The 18,059-nt window shown below is 40.2% G+C and overlaps 1 protein-coding gene across 3 annotated transcripts in view; it reads left to right on the top strand.

Moving 5' to 3' along the window:
- The first annotated feature begins 5,278 nt into the window (after window positions 1-5,278).
- The window catches only part of LOC141017658 (DNA (cytosine-5)-methyltransferase 3A-like), a 63,027-nt gene continuing 50,246 nt past the window's right edge, over window positions 5,279-18,059 (top strand). For 2 of the 3 annotated variants that reach the window (XM_073492382.1, XM_073492381.1), the window contains exon 1: window positions 10,619-10,764. In XM_073492382.1, coding sequence (XP_073348483.1) covers window positions 10,696-10,764 — 69 coding nt within the window. In that variant the 5' untranslated portion in view covers window positions 10,619-10,695. Of the gene's footprint in view, window positions 5,400-10,535; window positions 10,765-18,059 lie in introns of those variants that run through there. The other variant, XM_073492380.1, reaches the window with a different exon arrangement.

The raw sequence follows: 18,059 nt of genomic DNA, 5'->3' as shown, positions 1-18,059 counted from the left end.
GCTGAGACTTCTCTGTATATGCTGTAATATTCAGTGCAAACCACAAATTACTTTGAAAATAACTAGAATTGCTCACTCAGTCTGACTTATTCACTCATGCATGTACTGTTTTTCTTGTCATTCCTAGAATAGGGTGTCCACAGCAGTTAGAGAGCAGGTTTCAACTTGTTGCAGCAGGCTTCAGCTTCACCTGTTGAGGGACCTGAGGTGAAAGGAGTTAAAGAAGAAGAAGAAGGTAACCCGCCAAACCAGAAAATGGGTGACAGTGTTGCATTCGCTTGTGGGTTGTGGGTGGAGACAGGTAACCTGGAGAAAACAAGACAAAAAACCCCACCTTTGTGCATCAACAGCCGTTGTTTCGAAACTGAAAGACACTGAATTTTACAGTGTGGTTTCCCAACCTGATAAATCTAAAGGGTCATGAGATGATTAAAAGATAGGAAATAACAAAAAACAATGTGTCTTTGCTGAGCAAATAAACATTTGGAAATGCCCCTCTCCTTAGGAAAACACCCAGTTTTGTCGCCACAAAAACAGATGGAAATATCCCCAAGTCTCTTTAAAAAACACCCAGATTTGTCAGCACAAAAATGGATGGAAACGTCTGCTGGTTTCTTCAAAAACACCCTGTTTTGATGCTACAAAAACAGCTGAAAATATCCCCAGGTGTCAGTTGTATCCTTGGAACTGGGCTGGTTGGTTACTTTGATTAAACGCAAAATAATGAATTCACATTCTATTGTAATTGTAAATTACTTCACTTACATCTCTGCTAGAAACAACCAATCAAAACAGCCTGATTTTATTGTATAAAAAATGTTGATATTGGATCCCTTTGCTTGTATTTCTGCACATTTATGAATAACACACACCTTAAACTTTTAAGACCTTGGGGCTGGAATTAATCCTCTGTTTCTAAATATTCGGCCAAGAGCAAAAATGAGCTGTCTCCCACTCTATGTGCATTCTGAATGTGTTTGTCAGTAATTGGCTTGTGGCAACTTAATCAAGCCCACAATTTATTTTTAGAATATGTGCCATCTAAGTGCAAGTTAACAGAAATAATTAAGGCTTTAAATCTAGTTTTTAATTTGAGTCCCTCTACGAGATTATGTAGTAATGCTGGTGTGATTTACTTTAAATGGTACATACAGTTCTAACAAATCAATTTGCAATTTGTTCAATTATGACAAACACCACACAGTGAATCTGAAGCCTTCAGGCCTCCCGAGGGTCTTGTGGCTCTGGGGAAGCCGGTAATTACAGATGTTGATTCTGACGTTTTTCACACATCGAGTCGTCATGTAATATACTCAGTTCCAGATTGAGCGATTGCACAGAGAATAAACCTGCCATCCCTCAAAGTAAAATATGAAATACCTCCATTAAATCATTAAATCCCACATTTGTGTCTATCAGTCAGACGCTCACACACTTTCCTGTCAGGCTCCTGAAAGAGGTGGGAAATGATTTTCTCTGGCACTTAGCATTTTTCACACTGACTTTTTGAGCTCCTCATCATCTGTGAAACCAGCAGTTATAGGCTGTTTGACAGATGAGTCGGTCTCAGGTTTGTTTCCGCAGTAAAAGACGTCGGGAGATACTTTGACTCGTTTCATTTATTTCCTCTGTGGCAGTGAAACACGATACAAGAGCCGTCAGAAACTCCTGTAGGGTGAGCGGTGCTTTCTTAATACTTTTAGGGCTCACTAACTCCATAATACACACTTTAAATGGACTACAAACAACCAATACACAATGCTATCTAACGTTGTCTAGTCCTATTCTAATATAATTCAACCTGAACACTTGACTTGTATACACATTGTATGTTTGCTCAACATTGTGTTCCTTGTTCAAGGTTGTAGGTTTATTTCTCTTACTGTAGATGATTTGTTAATAATATAAAGCATTCTGATTCTGACTCAGCAATTTCTCAGAATAACTTTTAAAAAGTAAGTTTTAAAATATTACTCAGGTAAAAGTAACCCATGCAAATAGTTCTTGAGTTAAAGTCTTAAAGGATCTGATATTAAATGTACAAAAGTATCAAAAGTACATGTAAAAGTAAATTGTATATTTATTTACATGTATGTTTGACTTACCTGTAACCCAAGATATTTAGTGGAGCAACAAGTACAATCATTAGCTCTAAAATGTAGTGGAGTGAAAGCATATAGTAGCAGAAAATACTTAAGTACAAGTACCTCAAAGTTGTACTTAAAGAGGTCATATTCTGCTTTTTGGGTTTTAGCCTTTCCTTTATTGTGTTATGTAGCATTTTTGTGCATGTAAAAGGTCTGCAAAGTGAAAAAGCCACGCCAAAGCGAGTTACCTGCCTGACACGTCTGGTTTGGAGTCAAGCTTTTACTTCCATAACTTATGTGCGTCACTATGTAAAAGCCGTTATATAAATATATATTTCTATATATAATAAAATATATATGGCTGTACCGCAGCCATGGTTACCAGCTGTAGCAGCGTTATTTTTGATCACACTACCTTGCTCGGCATTGCCTGCCCTACTCTGTCTCTGATTGGCTACATCCTGCCCGTTAAGTAATGAGCATGTGCAACTCTCACCAAAGATTGAACAGAGGCGAGATGTCTCACTCCAAAGCTAAAACGAAGTGTTCAAGGTACAGTGCGTAAACATGTGACGTGACGTGAAGCACGAAGTTGGGCGTGAACAGTGACGAGTGATCTGGTTATTGACCATTCTCTCTGCTGTGATGGTTAGCATCTCCCGGATCTCAGCAGCTTTCCAGTTGCATCTTGACGTCCGCGGATGAAGTGATGAACTGACTGCTGTGATCAGCTGTTTCCTGCTTTTAAAACTCCCGGCTGTGGGTCGCACAACAGTGCACGTCATCGACACCTCCACCCATGTCACGCAATTGCCGGGACATCGACGCCTTGGATTTACATAGCAATGGAGGCGGCAAAAAGTGTACCCTCCGAGGCGTCATATTGGCGGACCAAAACAGACCCCCAATATACCGCGGTCTGTCTAAATTCACGGACCTAGCCACAAAAAGGACAGCCAAATTGGCGGGTTGCTGTCCAGTATATATTGTGATTTTTATCTGAAGTGTTACTTTGTACGTAGCTGACGTCATGTTTCACATCACGAATGCGCCAGAAACAATTGTAACAGAAGAGAAAACAACAATACACCCATTGTGAAAGAAGCGTCTGTAAAACGATGAATACATTATTTTGAGCGTCACAACCCCCGCAAAATGACTTCTTTCGCTATCATCATTTGAGCCATTCGGTCCAATAACATATGGAAAGTCTAGAAGAGCCGCACGATTATATTTTTTTATCCCCCATCAAGTTAGCCGGGGGTTAAACTGGAAGTTAGCCGGCTCGGTCAGCGATCCATGTATTTACATAGTGGGGTAGTTGAGCTATTTTGGCTTCAAAACACGCAGCTTTCATAGGAATGAACAGGGCTCTGCCACCAACACTGTGTCCAGTAATAAAACGTCCTTAATAGGACGCATCCCAAATTACTTCCTTTTTTACATGCCACCGACGGACATTGATGAGGCGTCATCACTTCGCACGGTTCACTCAGGTTCCATGTTTAAATCAAAGCCAAGCCGAACCGAGTTGAAAAAACCCGCGTCTACTGCAGGGTCAATTGACCCGGGTTTAAATGCAGAGTTTACATATTTCCATTGCACACAAAAGCCTGATCTTAGTGGGTTTAAGTGGGATTTTTGACCAGTGGAAAATAAAATGTCATAAAGTAGTGAAAATCACCCAACTTCGTGTCTTCAAATTATTTTTGTATTTTTATTATTTTTATTTTTTTTGTCTGTCAAAAAAAATAAAAGATACCTAATTTATGATGAAAAGTAACAAGTAACTGATCTAATCACATACATCTAGTGGAGTTAAACAGTACAATATTTGCCTCCACAATGTGGAGGAAGTATAAAGTAGCAGAAAACAGAAATACTCAAGCAAAGTACCTCAAAATGGTACTTATCTTAAGCAAGGTACTTGAGTAAATGTATTTAGTTACATTCCATCCCTGATGAGTAGTGTTTTCCATTAACTCATACTGAAGTGTAGATTCAGAATTTCGCAAGTCACATCTCACAAAAATCACAAATTTCAAGTTTTCCAATATTCAAGTGAAGTAAACTGAAATAAAGTTATCAAAAACTGTGCCACTTTGGCTTTGATCAAGCTTGTGATCTACAAAGTAGTAACTAGTAACTAAAGTTATCAAAATTAATATCAAATTTGCCTCCAAAATGTAGTGGAGTGACAGTAGAAAGTAGCAGAAAATGAGGATGCTTATGAACAAGTACCTCAAAATTTTACTTACTTTAAGTACAGCACTTGAGTAAATGTACTTAGTTACATTCCATGCCTGATGAGTGGTGTTATCCATTTACTCATATTAAAGTGTATATTCAGAATAGCTTTGTCCATAAAATGTCATAAAATAGTAGAAAACTGCCCAACTTGATGTCTTAAAATTGCTTAAACCAAAAATTACCCAGTTCACAATTACAAGTAACAAGTTCCTGAAGTTATCACATAAATGTAGTGGAGTAAAAAAGTACAATATTCGACTCCAAAATGAAGCCCAGTGGATGGAAGTATAAAGTAGCAGAAAACTAAAATACTCAAAATAGTACTTAGCTTATGTACAGTACTTGAGTAGATGTACTTAGTTACATTCCATCTCTGATGAGTGGCCTTTTCCATTAACTAATACTGAAGTGTATAAAATAGTAAAAATCACAGGTTCACACAAGTTTGAGTCTTTGAATACTCAAGTAAAATTGTAATCTACAAAGTAATTAGTTACTCAAGTTATCAAATAACTCTAGGGGAGTAGGAAGTACAATATTTGCCTTCAAAATGTAGTGGAGTGAAAGTATAATGTAGTAGAAATAAGTACAAGAACCTCAAAGTACAGCACTTGAGTAAATATACTTGATTACATTCCTTCACTGGATGTCTCTTTGCTCTGACCGGTGTTTACTTCATATAAAGAGCTGTCACTTTGTTCACTCTACACCTGTCTTCATCTGCTAGTGTGCGTACATGTGTGTGCGCGCGCGCGTGTGTGCGTGCCGTGTGTATCTGTAGACTTTAGGACCTCGCGGAAACTTTCTCTCCGGTGCGGCAGCCTCTGCGGCTCGTGAGAGAGAGAGAGAGAGAGCAGGCCGGTGAGAAAGAGAGAGAGAGAGAGAGAGAGAGAGGAGCAGGCGGGGGAGCGCGAGCCAGCAGCGGAGAGAGAAGACCCGGTAGAGCGCGAGAAGGGAGAGAGAGAGAGAGTGAGAGAGAGAGAGAGAGAGATCGAGAGTGAACGAGAGGAGAGAGAGAGCGACGACCATCAGGGTCCGTGTGCCTGAGGGACGGACGACACGGTAAATATAAACATTACATTTTGGCTCGTGAACGCACGCCGGCAGCCGTTAAGTTAGCTACAGTCATCTCCTAAAGTCATCGCTCGCGCGCTCCGGAGCCAAACCGTTGGTTCCGTTTCAGCAGATGATGTGCGCGTGAAGACGGAGCGGGTTCGTACACGGGGCGAGTGAACTTGGTGAGTTCTTTAGAGGGAAATCACGGCAACCGGACAAACCGTGATTTAACGACTGTGTGTCTCCGGTGCAGCGTACAGCCCATCTCCCAGCTCCCCCCTCCCCTCCAACACCAGCAGGTAACGTTAAACCGGAGCGCACCGTCCGCTTCACACACCAGATGCAGACAGACACATCAGCGCGCGGAACCGTCGCGTCCGCGGAGAGCGAGCGAGCGGGCGGGCGCGCGCCTGCAGAGGTTACTGAGTGCATTCGGTCTGAAACGCGCCCCCGCGTGTGTTTTTTACCTGACCCACTAAAGCTTATCGTCGCTACACACTCAGACACGTGTCTTTCACCGGCTGCCCGCCCCGCACACACCCCCGCCGGGATTATACGCCGTTTGTGAGAGGCCGTCCGGTAAAGGCCGCGTGAGGTCGCTCCCAGTATTAATTGTCATAAAGCTGGGCTGCGTCAAGCTCGCGAGAATCACTCTCACACTTCCGGCGTAGACTTTAAAAATAAAAGCACCATTTACGAACGTAAACAAAGTCGTTTCTTACTAAATCTTTCAAACTGTTTGATCACAAAGACAAGTTGTCCAACTGAAATTCATTTTCTGTAAATGAAATATTTAATTTGTATTTTAGCCTGAATACACTGTCGGGCTGCTGCAACTCACTGTTACTTTCATCATCATTTTTTCTTGATTTATCAAGTTACACTACTCAAAATTAGATAGGGATATTGAGATATGGGTGCATATATGCATGTGGATAGATATGCAATAAAAGTCAAACAGAATGTGTCTTATTATTTTTGGTGACCAAAATTATTCACAAAATAAAAATTCCAATATGTCACAGAATAAACAATCAAGTGAAACTTCTAAGTGTTGTATTGTAGGCAACTGGACCTGTTTCAGTTTCTTGAAGACGTTTCACCTCTCAACCAAGAGGCTTCTTCAGGTCTAACTAACTAGAGGGGAGACTAACGCCTGCAACTCTCCTCCAGTTAGTTAGAACTGAAGAAGCCTGAAGAAGAACTGGACTCATGACCTCGGATGACCTTTCATCTCTGAATCCTGGCCCACTTGGATTTCTATGAAAATGGACAGCTTGAAGTGTTAAATGCTGGATGTTTCAGTTGAAAAATAAGAGTTCCCTGCCTTTAAAAAATTGTGACTTTGTTCACCTGTGTACCTGTCATGATGACACAGTTTGAGTATCACGATTTCCACCTAATTTAGAAATCTCTCAAGCACTGCCAGTAAAAGAAAATTGATCATCATCAGAGGAAATTATAATGTTGCAGCTGCACAAAAGACAGGGCAAGAGGAAAGTAAAGGACAAAGAGCTCTCTAAATTAACAAATTAATGGGGACAATAAAGAAAATTACATATTTTATGCTTTTATTGTGGAGACAAATCACCTACTTCCCTATCTTATCACTGCCTAACTCGTGCTACCTTGACATACCTCTGAAGCTTTTTCTCTGCGCAACTATTTCTCCTCCCACCAGTACAGGCTTCTGCTGGGGCCTTTTGACTATAGTCTAATTTAAACCACTGCTGCATTAGGACTTAAACAATTTAAATCAGTGTATACAGACTTGCTTTAGGAGTGTGAGGTGTGTGGGTGACCTAAATACGCAGAACTTGGAGGAGTTGGTTGGCCTGGAGCCTGGAGCTCGTGCAGGGAGCCCCCGAGGGTGTGGGGTGGATACTGTACACCCATTTCTGCAAAGTTTCCACCCTTGTCTTTCCGCTGGTAACCCTGGCCGGCTGCCTGTTGTCTTCACAGTAGGTGATGTAAGGCCACAGCGTGAGGAGTGACATACTGTACAATACGTCTTGAGGAAAGCCAGACATATTGGCTGCACTCACACTGTGCTCAAATCCAAATCACTGCTGAGGTCCAATTTTCTTTTAGGCACATGCAAAGATTGCATTTTAAGCTGCTTTTGTGTTCAGATTGTGATCAGTATCTGACACCAGTCCGAGCAAATCACACTCCTGAACTGACTCGCAAAAACTTCACACCCAGCATGCTCATGCAGAAGTAAGTGAAATGGAGGCTACTTTGACTAAAGCCATCACGTGTGGTGGAATTTGGATGTTAAGGTGCAGCTGAGCTGTGGTGACTGAATATAAGTCAATTCTATGCACTGGTGCGCCTAACTTTTTCATTTATGTGCACCAGCACAAGATTTAGCTGCACCCAAAAACACACTGTAATTTATTTCTCAGCAAATTATTTAAATAATTGTTAACAGGATTAAAGGTCCAGATAAATGTGTATCTTCATTTAAATTACAGCACATTCAATCTGTCCTCCTGACTATCAGGTGCACCAGTACAACCAATGAAAAATGATTAGTCCCACTTGAAATCTTGATGATGATCTGGCCCCATGATCTAGATCATGCCCAAACTTTTTCCCTTGGAGCGCCAAAAGCGAGTGTTGTATTGTTAAGATGTAATGTGCTCAGATTCTGGAAAATGATTAAAAATAAGAACTTTGGCCTTCAGGCTCCACTTTTGGACAGCCCTGATTTAGATGATTTAAACTAAGAATCACTGTATGCCATTTAGTTTCTGGTAATTTGATAAACCGCAAATTTGGAGAATATGCCCCACTAAAGGACAATATAAACTGAGATCCTAAAGACCTAAAGGGTAACTTCACCAGCTATACACATTAAAAAAAAGTGTGTTTACAGGTCTAAAATTGTAGTCAGAAGCCTTTTGTGGCTCCAGAGGAAGCTGCATGTCAACTGAGAAATTCCCTTTCACTAAGTTGGATTGTGGGTAATGTAGGTGCCATGCCCTTTTCATAACTTGGTGCCTACATTACCCACAATGCAACTGAGCCATTGCATGTCATCACTGGAGGCAATTTCTCAGCTTACATGCAGCTTTCTCTGGTGCCACAAATGACAGTAGTAGTAGTAGTAAACGCACTTTAATGTGTAAAAAGGCGGGAAATGCCCTGTGCCAAAATGAACTTCACATTATTATTTCAGCTGACACTTTGCTTAAATGGTGGATATTCCTAAATTACACTATAGGCAGGACAGTGTTCACTATAGGCCTCTTGTTGGTGTCTTGGACACAGTGCAGCTGTCATGTATAGTCTGCAGTGTGTTCTAATGGATACATGGATGTAACATGATACTTCCACAATGCAAACAGAATGGGAGGAACTGGCATCAATAGAGCCCCACAGTTTAATGTAGCCCCGGGGCCTCCAAGTGGCTTAATCCGGCCCTGCTTGATGCTTCATTAGCAGATAGTACCACTCACTAAATAGAGTACAAGTAAACTTGTGAGTTAGCTTTTAACCACAGGTGACCTTATTTGTTGTGTCCTGATATAGAAAATAGAAGACAAAACTTGACCACGTTGTCTATTTGCTCTATTTGAGGTGTGAGCACAAAACCAGTTTAAGTGAGGAACTCTGATGAGTCACAGTGTATGTTGAAACAACAACAGAATCACTTTACTGTTTAAGTAACATCAGGCTTCCTGTTGTGCTCCTCAGCTTGTTAATTTGTCTGATACTGTGAACACACAAGAGCCTCACAGTCGGATATGGGAGCATTTTGTTGAAGTCTGTCATTTGTAAACGCCCTTTAACAGTCTCTAACGAGTCACCAAAACAACTAGACAAAAAATTACAAATAAATCAAATCTCAGAGTTTTACACTGCAAACCTCTTCAGAATTTACAAATCTGTCCCTGTGCCCTCCTGACAATTGACTTTCTCTTGTGCTCGCTCAATACTCTCCTCACTTACTGACTTCCATACAATAAATTAATGGTAATGAGGATGATGAGGCAGAAGAGAGCCAAGATGAGCCCCAGTACTTACAAGGTCACACATGGCCGACTCTCCACTGAGCTCCTCCTTTACAGCTGCCCTCCATTTTCCCGCACTAGCTCTACCAATGATGTGTATGCTTGGTTGCTAGGAGTCATGAACAATGTCTAATTGGAGTGACGTAAAACTTATCAAATGTATTTGCTTGATATGACTTCTTCTGTTTTATATCATCAAAGATTTAACCTCAGTGGGTTTTTGACTGTTAGTCAAAAGAAACAGGCAATTTAAAGATGCCACCTTAGATTCAGGGAGCTGTTTGTACATATATATATTTTTTTCAATAAATGACAGTTGATGATAACATAAAAAACATACCTGCAGTGATCTTTTATTCTCCTCTCTCTCTGTTTATGTCAGTCTCTACTATCTGCTGTCCCAAAAAAAGAAAAATAAACTTAACAAGAACAAATAATAAGATAGATAAACTATAATAATCATGAATACAAATAACTTTTTCATTAACGGTTTGATTAGCCCCAAAAGTAATGTTTTAATCAGTGTGATTAACAGATTTAGGACCAAAAATGAAAGTGGCCCAAATTAAGATTGAACATTTCAGCTCCAATATGATTTTTTCTGTTTTAACTCTCACAAAAAAGATTTGCATCATGTTTAAGGGAAAAAATTTAGATTTTTGTCCCTGTTTACCTGCAGTTCAAAGGCAGCCATTTTGTCTAATGAAATGGGACAGTTTTATCCAGCCACATCAATCACACTCTGACAGCCATGTTGAAAGCTACCCTGATTCCAACGGATTCCTTTGAGGACACCTGTGTGTGTGTGTCTGTGTGTCTGTGTGTGTGTGTGTGTGTGTTTGTACATAAATCTGTGTTAACGTGTTTTGACCTGTTACTACTCTGAAGTTTGATATTTGTGGGGTCTCATCAATCATGTACATTACCGGTCATAAAGACACATACCTGTTGTAGGGCCTTGACCTCAGGGCTCTAGACTGAGGAAGAGAGGAAAAGAGAGATAGGAAGATGTCAGCCACTCACTGAGAATGATTTCTTACTCAGAAGTGACAAATTTCCTCGTACTGTAAATCCACTCATGTCTGACTCTGTGTGTGTGTGTGCTTTGTCTTTCTTCTCCCAGGAGCGGGGTTAGGACTGAGCGAGCAAGTGATCGTCGGAACAGACGGACCGACAGACAGATTGAATGAAGCTGCACCTGGTGCTTCTGAGGGCCTTTCCCATGTTTTGATTTGCTCCATTTTTTACTCTCTAAACCTGGTTTCACCGAGCCACTTCCTGCCATGCCGTCCAACAGTCCTGCTGCCGCCGAACCGCCTCAGACACCTCAGAAAGACACCGCCAATGATGTGGTAAGAGAGATCGATTATTCTTTTTTGTTTGTTTGTTTGCAAAATCTTCCAGTGCGTCCAGTCACTTAACCAGAAACAGCGTTTTCCATGGTAACAGGATGCTAATCCTCTCTCCTCCCTTCATTCATGAAGATCTAAGTTAGTGACTTTATTGAGTGAATACTAACACTATTATTATTGCTTAGCCCACTTAGCTAATGCTTCTAAAGCCTTGAAACCTACGCCGCTGTGTCAGTTATTATGTAACTTTATTATTTACGCTAAATCTGCCAAGCACTGAAAGTATCATCTCAGTAACCTCCCCAGGAAACTCATGGATAACAATGGATAAAATACTCTACTAAACATAAGAGTCCTGCAATCCAAATTTTTGTTACGCAACAGAAGTTTTAAGATGTAAAGTATGGAGTCAGAGGGGTGCCAAAACAATGCTGTTTGTTTACATTAAAGCGTCCACAAACTTAATGAACAATAAATGTTACATTGGGAGACAAATGACTCAATAGTAAATTATATGTGGGGATCTAAATATGTGTATGTGTATTTATGACGATGTTTCAACTGCATGTATTGCATGTATCTGCTATATATATTGAGTTTTTTATGGCTTCCAATTGGAGCAGGTCAGAAATACATTTATTGTTTGTAAAATCTCATAATCTTTTAAAAACATGACGTGAAAAATGAGACCTTCCCCATCTCTCTTGGCCTGTGGATGATTTGTTGAAACTGTCTAATGCTGCTGAACCCTTTCTTTGTTAATGGGTTCAGGTCAGATTTTCCACAACAGTCCAATGGATGTGACTTTATGCACGTTCTCAAGTGCCTCATCTCAGTGCCTCTCTCAGCTCTGCTAACAGAGAGCAACAGCAGCTAACATTAGCTTAGAAATGGAGTCTGCTAATACAACAACAATCTTCCAGCACAACACAGAAGTTAAGCAGAACCCCTTTAAAGAGTTAAAGATAAATAAGAAGAATTATTATTTGGCACTTATTCTAGTTGCACTCTTCAAAGTCTATAAATACAGTATATACCAAGGGTTACAAGAAATGTCAAAATGATTGGTTCCTTTTGTTGCTGATGCATTAACATATCAGCAGTATTTCAGTGTTGTACAGTACATGCAGGTGTCTCAAACTAATTACTGTTCAGCTGTTCAGCTACATAATTGCACTACATCAAATGTTTTCAATGCAATAACTGTAGCCATCAAATAAATGTTTACCAATAAAACATACATAATACCGTCTGTAAATAGTGTTGTAAACGGAAATGGAAATACCAATAAAGATAAGATAAAATAAGATATGCCTTTATTGATCCCCAGAGGTGTGTACATGAGCACACAAGTGTGTCTACAAGTACAGATGAGTAGAGAATGTAAAAATAAGAATAGAAACTATACAAGAACAAAGTTACAAGAGTAACATAGTGGTGTAATTACTAGCAGCAAAGAATAGTAAATGTAAACAGCGTACATCAGAGTGATATACCTCATTTTTACTAAAGTACTACCACTGAAATATTGCATTTAAGTCAAGCACATGAATAATCAGTTTTCGGCCACTTGTACTACTATCTCAGCTACTTCTACCCTCACGACTCTTGCTCCCATTACTGTTATTGTCGCTGCTTCTATTAATATAAATATTACATTACTACTACTGTTATTTTTGAAGCCACAGATATTATTACAACCACCACTTTTACTACAGCTATCATTACCACTACTACTTTGGCTCCTAAGTCTGCAGTTGAGAGCTTTTTTTAGCCAACTCACTCTGAAAATCTGGCAACTAAGACCGCGTGTGTCTGCAATAATTAATCTTAGAGTTATTTACTTACGTTCACTTTAGGCCTTTCTACATTCCACACACTAACCCGACCACATGCACCTGAAACGAGCACAAGGTTTCGAGTCTCAAACTGTTTTTTTTAACCCAGGCGAGGACACACACCAACACACACATTAACACACAGTCAGACATACACAAGGTGAAAAATGGCTCCTTTCATTTGCGCCCCCAGAGCCCAGGGCAACCCTCGTAAATCTGTGAGAAGTTTGAAGTTCATTCTGTAGTGCTGCTAAATAAAGAGCCGTCTTACTCACTTACTTCCACATTCACACGCTGGCAAAGAGCCAACAAGTACAAAGTTTCCCTTATAAAGGTTTCTTTTTACTATAGTTTGTTGTTCTTTTTAACTTCCTAAGGCTTAACTCAGTGAAAGAATTAAGAAAAAAAAAGCCTGGTGAGAATCCCAAGTGAGTCCCAGAGTTTGAGGACAGAGGGGAAGACATGTCAAGGCACTGTAAGAGATAGAGAGTAGAGGTGTGAGATTTGACGGATTCCAGTTAGCATCGATTTCGCATGACAGACGCTCAAATGTTGAAGATAGAGAGACATTTCTGTGGGCTCAAATAAGGGTAAATATGTTTTTAAACTGAATGTGAAGAAAATAAAGAAATAAACTGAGATTCAGTTTAAAGATTGTTGTTTAAGGATTCAGTGTGTAACATTTCCACATTAAAATATCTAAAAACGACGAGAGCTTTGTTATAAATTCTGCTGAATTGTGTTTGTGTGTTCAAACTGAGAGAAAATCTGCAATTTTAATCAAGGTAACGGTACATTTTATTTGGTGATCTGTTGCTACAACCTCCGGAAAAACATCAGATGATAAGTCAGAGTGTGAGGAAGGAAGTCAGCCACATGACTAAATGTAACATGAATAAAACTGCTTTTCATGCAGAGGGGGAATACAGTGCTGCAGCGCTGGACATTATAAGAAAACTGATATGTGTCTTAAGCCCAAAAGCATGTAACTACTTATTCTAGTAGTAACCCAAAAAAAAAATGATCAACCTGAAAATGAGCATAATATGTCTCATTTATAGATATAATATGTTTATGAATATCACTTCACAAGCTCAGAACCTTCCTGATCTGTATTTGAGACGATACAATTAGATAATTTTTTATAGCCTGAGAATTGACTGTGTCTTAAAGGAATAGTTCACTCTAGAACGAAATTCAGTCATTATCGACTCACCCTCATGCTGATGAGAAGTCCGGTGTAGTTTCTTATTCCTCAAAGTGCAGCTGGAGACCCGCGGGGGTACCCTCCGGCAGCAAAAATCCATATAACGGGCGTCAATGGTGCCCGAGACGAAAAGGTCCATAAAACTACACAAAAACGTTGTAATATTCCTCCATACTGCTCGTCCGCTGCAATCCAAGTGTCCTGAAGTGGCGACATCCAGCGTTTACTCGGAACAACGTCATTTAGTACATTTTTACAGCCTAAACAGTCACTATACTATATTTGCCTGGAGGCACACTCCCGCGTGCACGCGAGTCTCCCTCCCTGTAGTGCAAATGCTGTGAGGGAGACTCGCGTGCACGCGGGAGCAAATATAGCATAGTGACTGTTTAGGCTGTAAAAATGTACTAAATGACGTTGTTTCGAGTAAACTCTGGATGTCGCCACTTCGGGACACTTGGATTGCAGCGGACGAGCAGTATGGAGGAATATTACAAAGTTTTTGTGTAGTTTTATGGACCTTTTCGTCTCGGCACCATTGACGCCCGTTATATGGATTTTTGCTGCAGGAGGGTACCCCCGCGGGTCTCCAGCTGCACTTTGAGGAATAAGAAACTACACCGCACTTCTCATCAGCAAGAGGGTGAGTTGATAATGACTGAATTTCGTGTCGAATTAGAGTGAACTATTTCTTTAAGCACTGCCACCTTCCCTCAACACACCAATTGTAGCCAAGCAGGATCTTTGACAACTTTGGTCATATTTCTTCTCATTCGGCTAAATGCCCAAATTTACAGTATATCTTGGGCATTATTCTAAACGTGTAGACAATGTTGTTTTATACCATCTCCTGAGTCTTAAGGCTACAGTACACTTGAAACAATCTAGTGCTTGTGAGCAAATCTAAAGGCAAAAGTCGTTATTCCTGCTTTGAATGGCCATACTTCAAGGTGGGCCAAAAAACCTGACATCAAAGCTCCATCAAAACGGCACTCTTGATTGCTCTTTGAGCATAATTAGTCAAAAAGCAATTGATTGTACAAGTTCTCTTTAAAGATAATATACTGTGTTTCACTAAATTGTACACTCAAAATGTATTAACATTTAAGATAAGATAAAATAAGATTTTATTGATCCCTGAACAGGGAAATTCCCTTATTACAGTAGCTCAGGTAGCTACAGTAGAATAATAGAAACATGAAATAAAAAAATTAATACCAAAGACTCTCCCCTATTTTGTCACCTTCTGATATGTCACCTAGCAGTACGTAAAAAACAGCATGATTGTCAGTATTGGAAGTTTACAAAAATAGGTGGATGAAGCCCTCAGATTTGACATCAGAAAGGGATTTTCGGATGATGTTAGCCCACATGACAAGCTCTATGTTTTAAGCATATCAGGCCTGAATGCTTTGGTTGCCAAGTGTCTATGTAGACAGCATATACTTCAAACTACAAGGACACGTTGAAGATAGTAAAACGATGTGCTTGGGGGCTTTAACAGCATTACTCTGTGTTCTGACTGAGTGGATGAGGTTGTTTATTCCATATCCAAAATCAGAAAAGACGCAGCTGTCACCACAAACAGTATTATAACAGTAACACGGGGAGAACAGTGCTCAGGATTGGTCCATTGTTGTGTATTTTCAGTCCATTGCAGTGTGTTTTTGCAAATACATGTACCTAAATGTGTAATTATTGATTATTTTACTGATAGGATTGGATAAATCTGCTGTTCTACTGATGTTTAAATGTTGTAAATCTGTACGGAGGCTCAAAAATAGATAAAATCTAGTATTTGTTCTGTTGGCAGCTTTATTAACCAATGATTGGTTGAGTAGTACATTCAAAGTGAAGGCAGAAGAGGAGGGAGATACAGGAAATGAGGAGACTGGAGAGAGACAGAGCGGAGGACGAGGGAATGGGGTAGAAAGAAAGAGGACAAGCTGTCTGCTGCTGATGGGATCCTCCTCTGCCCGCCTGGTTTGCAGTCTGGTAGCTTAGCAACTGCGGTGGCCTAAAATAACCTGCCGGGAGACAGAAATAGACCAAAGATATATGGACAGTGTGTGTGTGTGTGTGTGTGTGTGTGTGTGTGTGTGTGTGTGTGTGTGTGTGTGTGTGTGTTTGTGTTGACTTATTCTCTGAAGGGATTTGGTTGAGTGATTTTCAAGCTCTGTCAGTTAATGTTTGACATTTGGTTTGGCACTACAGGTGAATAGGGTTAACTAATAGATGTCACCATGAAATGTCTCCAGGTGATTAAACCATATTATATCCCTTTTTATACTGGACAAAAAACCCACTAACACCTGCTTACATCTGACTTTTGCGTAATGTAAATAGGTATAATCGGCACTCGCACTTCAAATGCCTCTGCAGTAATCACTGGTGTTTATCAGCTCCAGCTCTGATTGGCTGTGATGGAAACACAACACCCAGGTGATCACGCTATTTTCACCCCTTGTCAGGCGCCATGCTATGACTGTTAAAATTGATATTTTCCATTCTTTTTCTATCCGTCTATGTTCAAGCAGCACTCGAGTTTGAAAGAAAGACTGAAGTAAAAGATATTAATAAGAAACCACCGTTATATTGTCAGTGACTTCAGTGTCTCTATCTGATCCTTTCATGTGCACATGTGCAACTCTCGAAAGATGAGAAAGAAGCAAGATGCCTCACTCCTTAGCTAGTTCCACCATCAGCTCTGGACAAAAACGATGTGTCTCCAGAATGATCCAAAGTTTTCTGGATGTACTGTGATGAGGTGTATGATGTGTCATTTTCTACTGTTCCCTGTTTTTCCAGTGCATTCGTGATGACAAATGTGACACACAAGAAAAAGAAAAACAGATAGGCAAACTAGTCTCCTCCTGACACTAGGAAGGGAGTCAATCACCTATTTCTAGTGGGTTTACCCGCATTTAGAATTCTGCATATACACGCTGATTTTGGTGTAAAGGTGGTATTACGCCAGATTTCCACACGGCACATTTAAGTCGTGTTATGGCCGCGACACTCCTGCGACATACCTAGAGCTGATTGCAGCCGTTTAATGCTCATGTTTCCACCAGCTGCGCCACGGCATGTTTTAGCAGTGTTCCAGATGCAGCAGTCAGACACAGGAATGGCAAAGTGCATCCAGTCAAAATCAAAAAATAAAACACCCTGTGCAGACTTGGGATCTACAGCACAACATGAGTCGGAAATATTAACAATAACACACTTAAAACAGACAATAATGATTTTACTACGTAGCCTGCAAACCTGTGGTGCAGGCACAAAAATCAAGGAAAAAAGATAAAATAAACACGATCTTAGCAATTAGACAGTATCAGGCAGGATGCTCCACTTCTGACACGTGCCCAGAGAAATCAAGGTTTTAGAATCAAAGGTTTCACGGAACAAATTTTGGACATCTCTTTTTATCACAGTACTGTCAACAGCTATAAAAAATGTTGCCATGTTTTGGGGAATAAAATGTTATATAAATCACCTTATGAATGATAAATGATCAAACCCGTCAGTAAAAACCTTGTTTTTGATTTATGTAAGTGCTACTGAAGTGGAAATTTCTGGCTCAGAGAAAAATCACTTTGAGAAAACAGCCTTTAAAGGTCCCGTGTGTCAGATTTATGGGCAAACTTTCAATGCAATCTTAGAATAAGGGTTTAGATCTACAGAAAGATTGAGTCATTGTCCAAGGAGTCCACCATGTTGCACAGCCATGTTTCTACGGTAGCCCAGAACGGACAAAACAAACACTGTCTCTAGAGAGGGACTTTTGTGTGAGGGTGAGACATTGGGTTCCTACACACTGGATCTTTAAGATAGGTATTGTACGATTTCATACAATTTTAACCATGAAACTTCCCCAGTTAGTGTCATACATTTCCAGAACAGAAATCTTAACTAAAATAAACACGTTAAAGTCTATTTTTGGCATCTTCTTTACACTAGTCTGAAAGAAGACATGTTATGGAAGCAAAAACACCCAACATCTCAAAAGTGCATAAGAAAAACATGTTTTTTTCTGTAGTGTCTGGACATAATTATACTAATGTTTTCACTTTTTACACTTGTTACATTAAAATGGTCTGTGTGTATGTCTGTGAGTGTGCGTCGTGACACAGGCATATGGACAGGAGCATAGCAGGCAGACAGGCACTGGGCCATTACCCGTTCTAGCTGGTTGCTATGCTTATCGTCAGGGAAGTGACATCAGAATGTTTAGTCAGCACGGCGGCCCC

This window comes from Pagrus major, chromosome 22, assembly GCF_040436345.1.
Source record: "Pagrus major chromosome 22, Pma_NU_1.0".
In the NCBI taxonomy this organism is placed as follows: Eukaryota; Metazoa; Chordata; class Actinopteri; order Spariformes; family Sparidae; genus Pagrus; species Pagrus major.
Note: the sequence above shows the minus strand (reverse complement) of the source record. Positions and strands in the feature narration are given on the sequence as shown.